We start from the raw sequence: 16467 nt of genomic DNA on the forward strand, positions 1-16467 counted from the left end.
CCATGGCGTTTTGCGATGCTATTAGTATCACTGTAACGAGTAACAAAAACTTTATTCACATTAAGGTCATGATAACTGCTTGTCTTCTGCAATCCGTAGATAAATGGATTATCTTATTATATTAATCTACATAAGTGAAATTCCGGAATTGCTGTCCCCTCTGAGAATGTTACTTGTCCTATTTTCTGGAGTTAGTATGAACAACTAATTTCCAACTCAATTTTTCAACAACATCAATCTTGAAATATTTAGATGGTTGGAAAATTTATTGCCAAAATTTCATCGGCAGCGTTGTAGTTTTTTTCAGTAAACTGTCAGTATCAGTTTCGTCTGGTTCCATTCTATCAAAAGTCAAACTCTAGTTAAATACAACTAACGCAATTTAAACCAAATAAACCGCAAATGTGTGCCAAAAATTTGGTAAACAAAAAATTTCTTGCACACACCAGGTCTTTGGTCTTTATTATCTTGTTGCCTTCAGCGCGAGAATATTAATCGCAAAGTTAAACACCGAAAAACAGCACCCGGAGGGATTGCCGCATACCTGTGTCGTGACATGTTCGTATTGTGACAGGTGTGTACGCCTAATTTATAGTCCCACGCGACCCATCCAACCCCATTTTTTATGTGGGGATTATTTTTTTCTTAAAATCTACATTCAAGTTGTGTGTGCTTCAAGGTATACGCAGCTGGGATATGCTGGGATAACATTTCCACTTGAGTATGTAAATTAGCTTGGGTTCGGGCATTCTCGAGCCATAATCATGATGTGTGTCGCCATTATTATTCCCGTAAAGCAGTTAAGCTGTTAGTGTATACATTAGCTTGTTAGGAGTGTGTTTTTTGACCTTTGTTAGGAGTTTTGTTAAGACTAATTTGTTTAAATTATGTGTTACTCAGCACATTTTCATTTGTTTTTCTTCATTTCCCATTTCACATGTGAGGGAAAGAAATGCAAAGTAAGCGCTTTGTTGAGTGGAAAATTATTTAATAGGAAGTTTTTGGCAAGATTATATATTAATATGCATGAAATAGTTCGAGTCAACACATAATAACGGGAATCGTTATGTTATTAATGATACATTTTTAATTCTTTTTGGAAGCTTTTGTGGAAAATAACTGAAATATAATATGCATTGAAACTTCTATAGCTCAAATTTTTCAAACAAGGTTAACACAAAAGTAAAATAATTTAAATACTCGTTTCTTATAACAATAGAAGCCGCTATATATGTTAACTTAAAATGTCTTTAAATCAATACCTAAAGCCAGTATTGTATTTTATTGAAAAGGGTGACCTTTTTGAACATATTCTCATAGAGTATATGTTCCCGCTTACATAGGCAGTGTTATAAATATCTGCTAACGAAGGGAAAACGTCACCGACCATATAAAGAAGGTCAATGAAGCTTTCCTACTCCAATGTTAAGTTCACACTTCTTTACGGATGTGAAACATAAAAACTCGTCACCTCTAGCATCCAAAATCTGCAAGTTTTACCAAACGGCACGCTCTTGATTGGTATATACAGGGCAGTCGACGGAAAGGCTGACACGCTCCAACCTTTAAAGTTGAAAAAAGAGCAGGAGTCTCATTGTCGCCTTTTCCTACGCCGTAGACCTAGAAGATAAAATTTAATATATATACACACACGAAAATTGCCTATTATCTTTCGCGATTCGCGAAAAAAAAAGAAATTTTTATCATGGCAAATCTCATTATTGTCTTTCAAAATATTCTCCATTAAATTTATGTATACACTTTGGTGCATCTGAAGCAATTATTGATATACTTTTTGACACTCTGATTGAGGTATCTCCAAAATATGCCTTTTGAAACCATCAACCGCCTTTTCAAGTATCGAGGAAAGCTGACCTCTTAGTTTATTTTTTACCAGCGGGAAAAAAATAAATCATTCGATGCCAAGTCTGGACGATACGGAAGCTGACTGAAGAAATCGATGTTTTGCTAAAAAATGTAGTTGTTTCATTCAATGTACGGGAGCTCGTTTTGTAATGGTGCTAAGTGATACGTCATCGGCGGTTGGTTCTTACGATTTCTTAAAAGGCAAATGGCCAATAAATGGTTGTATACCACTCAGAATTTATTGTTCTGCATTGTTCTATTGGTATGGTTGTGACATGTTCAGTTTTTCCAAATAAAGAGGCAACCATTTGCCTGGAAGCTTCATGCGCGAACAGCTTTTGTTGGATTCGGCTTATCTTCAAACACTCATGCAGTCGACTGCTCTTTCCTTTTGGGCTCATATGCGTAAATCCTCTATTTATCACCTGATACGATGGCATAGACGTGTTTCAAAATTTTTACATTTCTCTCATTCAGTTGACGCGAGCTGTTTTTTAGCGATCAATAAATTGAGTGGGTTCCTAAGTAAATATTTTTTTACAATGAAATGGTCATGCAATATTGAATACATGCTAGGCCCACTAACATTTATAGTTGTAGAATTTTTACGCTAGATCACATGACGATCTTGCAATATCACTTTGCGCACAACATAAATAGTTTCCGAAACGATTAATACCATCGATTAGCCCTCCGCCTTAATGGAGCTTCACCGTCAACCACTCAGTTTAGTTCATTTATGCAATCTTGATGAGTTAATCCATGACAAAATTTGTAATAATAATAATAATAATAATTTGTAAATGATTTAATTCCATTTTTTGGTCGCAAAGAATATTTTAAGTTGCTGTAAACAACGTAAATAACGCTGGAAACGTTTCGAGTTTGTATATCGGATATGTTATACTGTACAATAAAATTGTGAGTTTTCAGATTGCAACACTGGGGTTGCCAAATCCCGAAATATAAAAGACAACCTCCGTACTGTAAGTACGTTCTCAGTGTCCTAAGAATACTCTCTTTAAATCTCTATAATTTATTATTTACTGCTCAGCACTATCTTGTCGTTAGCAACGACGGAAACGGTAGCGAAGACAGAATTGACGGGCAGAAAGATTTTGCTATGTGTTTAGTGGAATTGTCAAGGAATCAACGACTAAACTCTTAATATGAACCTGTGCTGTCAACATTTGGACTGCCTGATGGAAACAATTGGCCAGAAGCGGTCAACTTTAGTCAATTAGAAACGAATTGTGTTACATCGGGACCTCGCCAGGCTATACACAACGAAAAGGACTCGCCAAAAGCTCCATCTTATAGTTCGGATCTGGCACCAAGTGATGAATACTTTTTCATGCTTTTTCACAAGCGAAGTAACTCGCTAAAACGAAGCTTGCGAAAATGAACCCAGTTCTTGGTCAGTACATGAGGGGCTTTATAAGAGAATGGCATTTTCAAAGTACCTTCGAAATGACTAAAAATTATCGACTAAAACGGTTATATCTGATCTAAATGGCATCACACTAACTGTGGTAACTAAAATCTTAAATTTGATGCAAAAATAATGGATGCATTTCTACTAGACTTTATATTTTGTCTGGCTATAGCAGGCGACGCCTTTTATTGAATAAACTTGATACTCGATAAATACATAATATGGGTTTCGAACTATAAGCTTCAAGGCTACAGTTACGAAAAAGTTTGAAAACATATCTCCGATATCTCAAATTGGCTGGAAAGAGAGATCTTTACATAAGAGTCTGAAGATTATTTGGGATGCAACAGTGCGCATTGAGCTATGTCTACCTTCTTCTTAATAGTTCACTATCACAATATTCTGAAACAAGCACTAACCAGAAACCATTTCATAACTATTTCTCAATTGGAATATTCGTTGATGCTAACTTATCTGGAATCTTCCTTGGATTGCAAACTGGAAGCAAAATCTGTTGATAATAATGGATATCTGACGTCTCATCCCTACAGATCTTGAAACTTTCAGCACGTTGACTAGGTTTTTGATATAAATTTTGTAGTATCTTCCTCTCTGTGTTGTTAGACCTCCGTATGCATATACTTTGAACAATAAATACAACTCGCATTCTGTTTCATCGCTCGCCATCTTTAATCGTTTTATCCGTGAATACACCGTTTCGCTTCACGTTGACTCGACACTTATCTATTTCTGTCATTATTGACGCTGCTTTGATTAAGACTCTTCAATATCGCTTTTTATTGCCTCTCTCTTCTATTCTAACAATCTCCAGAAGTGTTTTCAAAAACGAAAAAAAGAGAAGCTTAATATTTTTGAATTGCTCTTTGGAATTTTTACCTCAGGTGCTCGCCATGTTAAACTGAAACTTTTCTAATACAGGCAATAACTGTCATTTTCTGAGTTAATAAGGTAATTTCCTCCGCTTTCTTAGAGTTTTCAAATTCCTTTCGCGACACGAGCGCAGCTGATCGCTTTTGCTTTCGCAAATGATAATTACCAATAGCAACAAAACTCATTAAATATGTAAATTATAAAAGTTTTCCACCGCTGTTGTTATTTGCGCTACAGAATTTTGTTTTCCCCGAAGAAAAAGTAACTGACCCCATAGAAGGACAGATGGAAGAACAAGAACAATTAAGATCAGAAAAAAGCCAATGCTGTAAGTGGTCTGGAGCAAAGCTACGCTTATGTAGATGCCTATCTTTGTTGTTTTTACAGCATGTGCTTTAAGCGCTTTCTTGTTGTTGCACTCACATACTTGCCACAAAGTGAGCACTTACTTATAAGTGAGGCGAAAAGCGGTTGTTAAGCGCCAAATGTGGTCAAACTCAATTAGAAGCCCCAGTGTAGATGGCGAGTAGATGAGAAAGCGTGAAAAACATGCTGCAAGCAGAAGAGGCTAGGAGGTGTGGCATCGCGCATAAATTGTGGCAGTGGGAGAGGCGATGGCGCATGAGAACCTGTACGCTGGCCCCGGCCACAAGCAAGTGCCCCAGATCAGCGGCAATAACATATTTATTGACGTTAGCGGCGGTGGCAGCGAAAGCAATAAGACACAATAGCAACAACAACAGCGGTGGCGGGAATAAAGTCAAGCACTGCCAAAACGTGTTGTAAAATTGAAATCAACTGCAGCAAAACTGATTGCAACTGCGGCAGTCGCTCGGAAAATTGCCCAGCAAGCAAGTGGGCAACCAAGCGCAACAACAACAACAACAACAGCAATCACAGCAGCAACACAAAAACTTGTTAAGTGGCGCCCCAAAAGTGTGGCAATCAGCTGCGGCACAAACCCGCTCACACACACACCCAGCCACATACACACAGCCACACTGGCGTAAGCGAAACAATAATGTGCAATCGACAAATGTTGCAGGCAGCTAATGGACAAATGGGCAGCTTTGGCAACAACAAATGTGGTAATGCAACAAAATCAAATATGTTGCACGACCAACACAGCAGTGGCATGTGCGGCGTTCGGAAGGCTCGGTATGTGGTGGTGGTGGTGGTAGTGCTGGTAGCAGCATATGAAGCTGGCAACAACTTTGGGCATAAGTGAAACGCCTGCAATTGTCTACAACAACAACAACAATAGCAAAAATGTATGCAACAACAGCAATCTTGTTGAACCACAGCCAGGCACTTTGGATTAGGCACTTTGGCGCGCTCGAGCATGCGTGTGTTTGTGCGCGTAAATGTATGGTTTGGGGCGGCAAAATTGTATTGCGGTGGCAACATGTGGCATGTGGCAACTTAGCAACAACTAAGTAACTAACTCGATGTAAGAGTTGGCAAAATGCTTGAGCGATCAGCAGGTTGTCTCAAGATGAGTGTGTGTATGTGAGAATCTATATGAGTACATATGTATGTATAAGTGTGCATGTGTCGGTAAGTGCAAGTAAATACAGACCAATTCTGCAATAAAAATGTGTATTGTAGTCACAAGATTCACTTATTTCCCATTAACCCAATATTCGTTGCGGTTTCCTAAATAAATACGTATGCGTGTATGTTCGGTTAAATATACTTCGCCAGTCAGACTTCTGAAACGTCATCTATTCTCTCTCTTTCTGATTTTAGCGGCAAATTGCTTTGTCTTACACTCTAAAATCGCTTATGTCAGAGACTTTTTCGTCATTTTTTGCTTCGTCATTTTTATTTTCTGTTTGCTCATCCATCAATACTTTGTGTCATATCTTTTACTTGTTTTTTTGGCGTTTATCGCAATCATCGAAGCATCTCTTAAAAAGTAATTATGTAATCTTCCACCGAGTCGAAGCTCACAATGCAATAAAAAAAAAAAATTTGAAACAAACGAAAGTCACGTCATAATAGGGGGGGATCCATTTCTAAGTCCCTACTTTTTTCAAAGAGAAAATACAGAAACTTCAAATTTAATGGGGTATATTTAATGTTTATTCGTGAAGAAATATAAGCCGACGATTCTATCGGCCCAGAAACCACCGTTTCTGTTGTTTTTTCTGGATGAAATGTCAGCTCTTAAATCACTTCAGTTTACTCTTCGGTCTAATTTTTGCTTGTTTACATACTCATTGAGCAAAATATGTGCCTAATCGCTGAACAAAATTTAGCTTGAAAAAATCAGATCTTCTTGGAACTTTCCAAGAGCCCATAGTGCGAAGCGATGTCGCTTGGGAAAGTCGAGCGGCTTCAGTGCACAAGCTATATTTTCAATGCTTCCACTTAAAGATCACGACGTAAAATTCGCCAATCGTTCCATACGTCAGTCCGAGTTGCAGCAAACGGTGCCGAATCGACTCTCCACGGTCTTAGCGTACAGTTTGTTGAGCTAAACATATACAAGGTGCTTTGCTTTCATGGGCAAATGCATTTTTCCGAAAAGGAAGAAGTCGCACGGTGCCCTATCAGGTGAATACGCGGAGTAGTTAATGGTTAAAATTTGATTTTTGGTCAAATAATCGTCCTTCGAATGTTGCATTCTAAGCAATTTTTGGTCGTCAGTCAATTTGTGCGGAACAAACCGTGCACACACTTTTCGTAAGCCTAAATGTTCGGTCAAAATCGATGTTCTGGAGAAGTTTCAATTCCATTTCCATGAATTTCAATGATGATTTCGGTTGATTTTTGATGAATTCACGCACAGTTTCGTAAAAGATTGAGTGTAGCGTTTGCTGTATGGCACGTAGCGCCGTCCTGCTGGAACCAAATGTTGTCCAAGTCTTCCTCTTCAATTTGCTTGAAGAAAAATTCGGTTAACATTGCGCGATTTCGCTCACCATTTATGGTTATGGCGGTTCCTTCTTCATTTTCGAAGAGAAATGGGCCGATGATTCCACCAGACCAAAATCCGCACCATACAGAGATTCGTGCTGGGTGCATTGGCTTCTCAACGATTATGTGCGGATTTTCTGTGCCCCAAATGCGACAATTCTGCTTGTTAACGTAACCGACGAGGTGGAAATGAGCCTCGTCCGAAAAGATGATTTTTCGGTCAAATTGACCATCCTCGGTCAAACGATCTTCTGCCTAACAGAATAATGAACAGCGACTCATTTCGTAAATTTTAGACTTTTTACTGAATATCCGTCACTTTCCGAATGGTATTTGACGTTTCCAATGTCAAAATATAGATAATTCAAATTTAAAACGTTGGATGGCCTACCCGTTACTAAAAAAATCCTTCGTTGTTCTGAATCATTTTAAGAAATCGATAAAAATGTTGCAAAAGTGTTTTAGAGTAGGCTATATCAGGAGCACTGGTATTTGGATGGCAGTCAGTGAGGGTCATGAGGCCATTGAACACTTATCTTATGCGATTATGACGATAACAGCGAAAAGGTTAGAAAACAATGTTTAAATATCATCGTGTTGACATAAAAGAGATGTCACAGGATCTTAACACCTCTTCTGAATTGACTGAACACAGTTTGATTAATGGTATTTGGTTTTTGATATGAAGTGTGCCTATGCTAGACTCATACCAAGAAAGTTGATTTTTTTGCAAAAACACATCGAGTAGAGCTCAGAAAGCAGGTAGCTGAAGATCTTCATGAATTGCATTTTTACTGGTAACGTGTGGGTTTACGATCTTCCAAATGTCACAGCCGGCCACAAATCAAGTTAATGCTCATCGTGTTCCTTGATTTCCGTGGTGTGGTTCACCATGAGTTTGCTTCACAAGGTCAGCCGATCAATAAGAAATACCTCTTCGCCGCTTTAAGGCCTCTACGTGAAGCAATATGATTTAAGGATTTTTCACTACGATAATGCGTCGTACATTCAGGGATGATTGTGACTGACCTTTTGGTGAAACAAGAAACGAGATCCGTCGTGCAGTCACCGTATTCGCCAGATTTTGGCTTCCTGTGAATTTCTTGATTTTCTGAAGACACTGATGGCAATTCCAGCCGAAGCTAACAACCGTGTATGGAAAATTTATTAAAGCATTGGCATTTTTGAAGTCGAAAATAAAGATTTATATTACAATATATTAAAATATGTGAAAATGTAGTGTCTTTTTCGGGTGAAAATTGTATTATAATACGTAGGATTACTCCGAAGTTGTCCAACTATCACCCAGCATTTCGTACAAAATTTGTTTTCTACCGCGGCCAAAGTAAAAAAAGTTGAATGAAAATAAAATATATTACTATATTATTTTCAAAATTATATGAAAGTAGTGCGAGTAACATTTGATTAATTTATGCCTCTCCATTTTCAGATCATCGTCGACTCAACGAATACATATCGCACTATGAAGTACTCAACTATGATCATGAACACATCCGAACTAGTCACAATAGAGCGAGACGATCCGTGACCAAAGATCATCATGTAGATTTAAAATTTTCAGCACACGGAAGACACTTCCATCTTAGGCTAAAGCGTGATTTAAATACATTTAGTGATAAGTTAGAGGTGAGTATGAATTTCGAAAGAAATTTTTTTAATTTTTTACTTAAATACCCTCTTAAAGAAGTCGAAAGTAAATGTACTTGACATTCTGAAAAAAATAATTTCCTGCTCTTTTCCTCGCAGTTTTATGATAGCAACAATCTCCCCCTGGATGTGTCCACCGATCACATCTACGAGGGCGAAGTGATAGGGGATCGTAATAGTTATGTATTTGGTTCCATACTGGACGGGGTATTCGAGGGTAAAATAATAACAGAACGTGATGCCTATTATGTCGAACATGCCAAACGTTATTTTCCAACAACAACAAATGCAACAACAGCAGCTGCGGATGGCGCACAAATGCCATTGGCACAGCGACGCGTCGCAGAACAATATTTTGCAACAACAACAACAGCATCAACGTCGCCAACGACGGCCCAAACAACAACCACAACAGCGCCAGCAACAACAACAACGGCGAGTATGACGACAACGTCTGAGAGAACAGTGAAAGCGTCGCCAACGTCCGGCGGAAATCATAAAAACGGACAAACTGATGACAATCGGAATACTGGCTTCCATTCTATTATTTACAAGGAGTCGCATGTCGACGATGCTTACAAGGACGTGCGTGAAGGTAAGGAGCGTTTTTATTTATTTGCTTTCACTTATATTGTTGTTGTTATTATACACCGCAAGCAACTCGTAAGTAATCCAATGTAGAGGAAGCACAATATACTGCAAGTAAGCACTATAATTTGTTTATATGAGTGAGAAGAAGGAGGAAGGGTGACGCTGAATTGGAATTTATTGGTTAGATATTGACAATATTATGTTGAATAGTATTCGCATGCTTGTCAGGGTTGCGTGCACTTAAAATTTTCTCCACTATTTTTTCAATATTATCCTTAATAACCTTTATCCCGCAATGTGAAAGTATGATCGGGTTATAGCTACATATATGGTGTACGAAAGATTCTTACTAAAAATTATATAGTTGAACACGGCTCAAATGCCAAGTCGAAATGTCCATAAAATAAGGGAAATATTCGAGTTTGAACGCCACGTAAGCACTGTTTCGATTGCTGCGGAGCTAAACCTCGAAACAAATTTAGGAATGTTTTGCTGTGTGATTGCTGGGATTTGCAGGGAATAACCTACTATAAGCTGCTTCTCTACGTCCAAACTCTTTATTTGGACCTTTACTATCAATAATTGTTTATCTGAAGTAAGCTCGGATATCAATAGGAGAGAAATAGTTTTTCATCAAGGTAACGCTTAGCCAAGATTCGATTCACCCGAAGCTTTGCGAGCTTGGTTAGGACGTTCTTCTGCATCTACTTTATAGTCGGAAATAAGTACCAAGCGGTTACTAACTATTTCTAGCTGTGGCGATTAGTTTTGCTTGTGAAAAAGAAGAAGCTTGCGAAAATCGAATGTGTTTATCGAACCGTCTGGTCGATCAGCATGTTCGGAAAGCCACCTACTATGGTACTTGTTTCTTTACTGCATATAGCACCAGTAAAGACCTGCAAGGTTATGAGCATAGATACTCCCAAGTTCTCGCATTCTCTGACTTCATACGTTGATCACATATTTCGCCTAACCTATATGTAGTATGGGTGGGAAATAAGTGCTGCGGGAAGCAATTGACTATTTTACAGATAGATTAAAGCTTGCGGGGGAAAGTTGGTCGATTAGTGAATTGTCGGGAAATGTGCCTTGGCTATAGATTTTTAAGCTGAATCGTAGTTAAGAACTTCTCTCTGTAGCTATTTAAAACGTATGAGGTTCAGTAGGCTCTTCGCTCTCAGTAAAGTTTATCTTTCTCTAGTTGGTCGGGTGGAAATAAAAATAAATCACCGAAATACATATCTGACCTAACATAGTTCAATTAAAAACTTCCCGGTCTACCATAGTAAAATATATTTTTTGGACAAATTTCTTCTTTTTTTTTATTTAACATAGTTCCCCTCAAGAGTGATACATTTCATGCGATGTGATGATGCGACCATCCAACTTTTCGATACCATTTTTGTAGCACGATTTGGCCTTTAAAATAGGCCTCAGTTTCGGAGGTAAACTCTTCATTCGACGACAATGTCTTCTCAGTGAGCAGTCTTTTGAGATCTGACAGCAGGCAAGATACAGTAGATACAAAACCAATTCGATACCCAATTCATGGATTTTTGCCAACGTTTTCACTGACTTGTGTATTTTCTTGTTGAAACAGAATTTTTTTCCTTCAAATGTCGTTGTTTTTCGGCCATTTCGACCTTCAAACGATCCAATAACGTCGTCGTTCCTTTTTAAGGTAGTCAATATTCATTTTGCCGTGCGCATGCCAAAATACAGTCGCCATAACCTTACCAGCCGATCGTTGCGTTTTTCTACGCTTTGGAACGGGTTCATCGTGTGCAGACCGGTCGGATGACCGCCGATCGAAGTGAAGTGATGGAGCCATATTTCATCCATTGTCACACACGTTCAGTTGATATCTTTGGAGTGCCTGCTATCTCGAAGAACTTCACTTTTTGGTCATCCAAATATACTTTGTTAATTTTTTTGATGTTTATACACGCGCCTTTTGAAGGTTAGGTTAGTTAGCTAACTAAAACTCATGTGGATTTAATTCTAGTAGCGCCATGTATCTGTCAGGCCGGGGACAAATTTCTAATGATAGTGGTGTGCAATTATGAACTGTCATCACTATCTATTAAAACTTATCGATATTATTGAGTGGTCTGTAATTAATGTTTTGAAAGTAAATACTTAAAAAAGTGTATTTTCATAAAATATGAAGATAAACTCGGAAAAGTATTGCCCCTTGCTTACGCATACATATTTGACTTTATAGAGCATAACTTTACTCAACCTAATCGTTACTTCATAAACTTGAAAATTCTGTTGCAAGTAGTGTAAAATTTTTTATAATCGCTACTATCGATTGCAAACTAATCGATATTATTCAACATATCGATAAAAAGTTGTCGATATTATTTAATATATCGATTAAAAGTTATCGATTTTATTTAATATATCGATTACAAAGTTATCGATATTATTCAACTTATCGATAAAAAGTGATCGATATTATTCAACATATCGATTACAAAGCTATCGATGTTAGTCAAAATATCGATAAAAAACTTGTCGATATTATTCAATATATCGATTAAAAACTTGCCTATAATATTCAATATGTCGATTGCAAAGTTATCGATATTATTCAACATATCGATTACAAATTTATCGATATTATACAACGTATCCATAAAAAACTTGTCGATATTATTAAACATATCGATAAAAAACTTGGCGATATTATTCAATGTATCGATTACAAAGTTATCGATAGTATTCAATAAACTGCTCCAACTTCCACAACTGCTCTAGTGCAATCGCGGTTAAATATTTGAATCCGTTGTACAATTTAGTATACCGTAAATATCAAATAAAAGTTCCTTTTCAAGTAGTTCATTCGTAACCTCGAAAAGTATGCGCCCCTTGCTCACGCATAATTTGACTTAATAGTCGCACCATTCCAGGCACTCATTTTAATAGCTGTTACCCAATGGATTTAAAGCTAGTCGCCGCTTATTTTATCGCCGACGCGGCTATGCGCTGCTTTATCGATTTTCGCTTTTTGCATAATTACATTTGCACTTACTTTGCTGCTTTTTCGTTGTTATTATGCATAAATGCTGCACAGCAAAGTGCACAAAAGTGCACGCGCATTAAAATGTCAAGCGAGGGTAAAGCAACGAGCTTGTAAGGAAATACGCACACACACGCGCATGTTTATAGCGTTAGCGAGCAAATATAATACTTGTTTATGCTAATATGTGACTTACTTAACCCCAATCGACATTAATGTTTGTGTGAATGTGTATGTGTGTGTTTGTGTGTAGCTAGCCAGTCATTTGGGTCCTTCAAAGTTCTCTACCAAGTACACACTTTTCGCACCCTTTCATTTTCCGGTGCGTTGTTTAAACAACACATTTGCCATAAAGGGTGTCAGCGTAAAAAGAAATTGACGACAACAACTGCAACAGCGTTGAAATGCAGACATTTCCTGAGTGCGTACTTACAATCGTATTGGCGTCAAAGCTTCACGTGTACTGCGTAGTCCTTGTGTGGCGCCACAAAAGAGAGACGCTCACACTATACTTCTCAGGAAAGGTATGAAAGCGCACAACTGCGTTGTTCAAATGTGACTTTATTTGACAGATTTGTGAAATCTAAACTTACTGTGCTTAATTGCGATTAAATCAGTTTAAGTCTGTACTAAGTTTTACAAGTACATTCTTGGAAAGTGTTGCTACAGTTTAGTTCATCTAACGGTTTTTATACCCTGAACAGGGTATATTAAGTTTGTCACGAAGTTTGTAACACCCAGAGGAAACCGTCGGAGACTCTATAGATATATATAAATGATCAGTATGCTGAGCTTAGTCGATTTAGCCATGTCCGTCTGTATATATACGAACTAGTCCCTCAGTTTTAAGATATCGTTTTGAAATTTTGCAAACGTCATTTTCTCTTCAAGAAGCTGCTCATTTGTCGGAACTGCCTATATCGGACCACTATAACATATAGCTGTCATATAAACTGAACGATCGGAATCAAGTTCTTGTATGGAAAACTTTTGCATCTGACAATGTATCTTCACAAAAGTTTGCACAGCTTATTTTATAAGTCACCAACGTAATATACGAAGAAACTGTTCAAATCGGTTAACTATAGCATATAGCTGCCATACAAACCGAACGATCGGAGTCAAGGGCCTGTATAGAAAATGTTTACATTTGACAAGATATATTCACCAAATTTGGTACAGATTATTTTCTACGACAACCATGTAATCTCCGAAGAAAGTGTTCAGATCGGCTCACTATAGCATATAGCTGTCATACAAACCGAACGATCGGAATCAAACGCTTGTATAGAAAATTTTTACATTTGACAAGATATACTCACCAAATTTGGTACAGATTATTTTCTAAGGCAACAATACAATCTCTGTAAAAATTGTTCAGATCGGCTTACTATAGCATATAGCTGCCATACAAACCGAACGATCGGAATCAAGGGCTTGTATGGAAAACTATCGCATTTGGCCAGGTATCTTCACGAAATTTGGTATAGATTATTTTCCAAGGCAATAATGTAATCTCCGAAAAAGTTGTTCAGATCGGCTCACTATAGCATATAGCTGCCATACAAACTGAACACATAGTTGCTAAAATAAATGCACCTGTGAAAGGTGCATTAGCTTCGGTGCAACGGAAGTTAACGTTTTTTATTGTTTTATATACTTTTTCTGAAACGTATAACATGTCCGCCCTCGCTTTGAACTTGTCATATTTCGTCTTTGACAGATATCTTAGCTCGCGCGTTGAGCTGCCACTCACTTCAACTCAACTCAAGCAGAAAGCGAACGCGTGTGCAAGCAACAGTGTTACTAACAAATAAAAGTTTAAATCTGAAACTTCATAATAAATGCTCGAGCTCGTACAAATAAACGTTTCTCCTCCCTCCAAGCACATTCACACCCGTTTATAGCTGCAGAAATAAATATTACGTATACGCCCCAACGAACTGATATCGCGCAAACCAAAAAAAAAAATAAAATATATAGAAAAAGACGTAGAGACTGGGCAATGAATGGACAACGAAATGCATTTAGTGTGCCATGCCATACATAATATCCCTCCGCTATTTTCCTCATATGCCCCCGCATCTTACTGTTCTTATCACAGCGCCCACGCATTTTTATTACTCATGCAACCCTCCTACTATTTCATGCGGAATTTAGTTGCGGTTAATGTCGGGGTTGAAAAACGCACTATTTGTTATTTACGCCGCTTTGTTTGTTGGTGTTATTGCGTTTGTACGTTATTTGTTGCTGTCAGCGACACTTGGGCAATAACAATGCATAGTAAACAGAGTGTTGCCACATAAAGAAATTGTTTGTTGCTCACTTTAAATGAGCTAAGGGTCCGCTAGCGGTCCGTACGTCCCTCTTTGCATCAGGACTTGTTCATAAAAATACGTGTGGGTGTGCATACTTATGCATGGGATTGTATGGGTGCGTTGGCTACGATCATGCAGCAGTCACTTGGTTGGCATTTGGCTCGATTTTAATGCGCTTGTCCTTGCTGGCGCTTAACAGCATTTTTCCCCTTGTTTCTTTAATGTAGCGGAGCTAAAAGCCTTTTTCTTTCTCCCACGTATGTACTTTATGTATGCGTGTATGCGTGTAGGTGTGTTGTGCATTTTAATGTCATTATGCAACAGCGTAATGTATTCAGCGCGTTGAAGAAAGAAAGCGAAAATTATGTTATTATTGATAGGAAATTAGATGATGCTCTTTACAGGTATTGGAAATATTCCAAAGCATTCTGTGAAAGTGCTTTTATATGACATTAAACAGTTTGTACTTGCTGATTTTGACGTAAAATGCCAAGTGAACATCGTCTCAAGGTGAAAAGTGAATGGAAAACATCGAGTTAGACCGGCATGTGGCATCTCGTGACATCGCCCAGAAGATGGAAGTTAGTCACCAAACCACTTCAAACCAACTGCGGAAGGCTGGATACACAAAAAAGCTTGATGTCTGAGTGCCGCATGATTTGACGCAAAAAAAACCTCTGGACCGAATCAACGCCTGCGATATGCTACTGAAACGGAACGAACTCGACCCATTTTTGAAGCGGATGGTGACTGGCGACGAAAACTGGATCACATACGACAATATCAATCGAAAACGGTCGTGGTCGAATGCCGGCGAATCGTCCCAAACAAGCCGGGATTGACGGCCAGAAAAGTTTTTCGGTGTGTATGGTGGGATTGGATCCACTATGAGCTGCTCCCATATGGCCAGACGCTTAATTCTACCATCTACTGCGATCAACTGGACCGCTTGAAGCAGGCGATCGACCAGAAGCGTCTGGTATTGGCCAACAGGAAGGGTGTAGTGTTCCACCAGGACAACGTCAGACCACACACTTCGTTGATGACTCGTCAGAAGCTACAAGAGCTAGGATGGGAGGTTTTATCGCATCCACCATATAGCCCGGACATAGCGCCAAGTGAATACCACCTGTTCCTGTCCATGGCGAACGCCATGTTGCATGAGAATAAAAATGGTAAAATATAGTCACGGATCTAGTAATTATTCTATATTTAAGTGAACCCTAAGGATATTCGCAATAATCTAATATCGCTGTTCTATAAATACTTCGCTTTACTACGCTAAGCTCCATTTAATGATTGCCACCCTGGGGCAACAGTCACAAGTACTTGCAGCATTACAAGCACCGATAAGATACCCACAAATATGCAGCAAAAAAGGCACGGCAGAGCTAAAATGAAAATAATGCGCGAATAAATGCATGTTCATGTGCACTATCTACACATACAGACATACATACATACGGTCACATTAAAAGAGCACATTTTGCGCCCCATTGAAATTGAAGTCACCGCCCTTTCATAATTTCTGCATAAGTAATCGCACTCATAACTGCACAATATCGCGCTTGCCGCACATACATACACGCGCATGCATTATCGCTTCCCGTTATATGGAAATTTGTCATTGACTTTTCCCCGCAAACAGTGAGTTATGCATACTTTAATTGCTGGCAATGTCCCTTGAGGACAGCGTTAGTCAGCAACAACCGCTTACAGCTTGTTGTAGTAGTGTTAGTGTGCATATATAA

General features: G+C 38.4%; 1 protein-coding gene across 7 annotated transcripts in view; it reads left to right on the forward strand.

The window, feature by feature from the left end:
* Positions 1–16467, forward strand: part of LOC105225682 (uncharacterized) — a 319801-nt gene that overhangs the window by 240808 nt on the left and 62526 nt on the right. For all 7 annotated transcript variants that reach the window (XR_007423553.1, XR_007423550.1, XR_007423549.1 and 4 more), the window contains 2 exons: positions 8565–8761; positions 8882–9377. Coding sequence is in view for 2 of the 7 variants with exons in the window: in XM_029549927.2 (XP_029405787.2) it covers positions 8565–8761; positions 8882–9377 (693 nt within the window). In the remaining 5 variants the exon portion in view is untranslated. The remainder of the gene's footprint in view (positions 1–8564; positions 8762–8881; positions 9378–16467) is intronic.

This window comes from Bactrocera dorsalis, chromosome 1 (genome assembly GCF_023373825.1).
Source record: "Bactrocera dorsalis isolate Fly_Bdor chromosome 1, ASM2337382v1, whole genome shotgun sequence".
Lineage (NCBI taxonomy): Eukaryota > Metazoa > Arthropoda > Insecta > Diptera > Tephritidae > Bactrocera > Bactrocera dorsalis.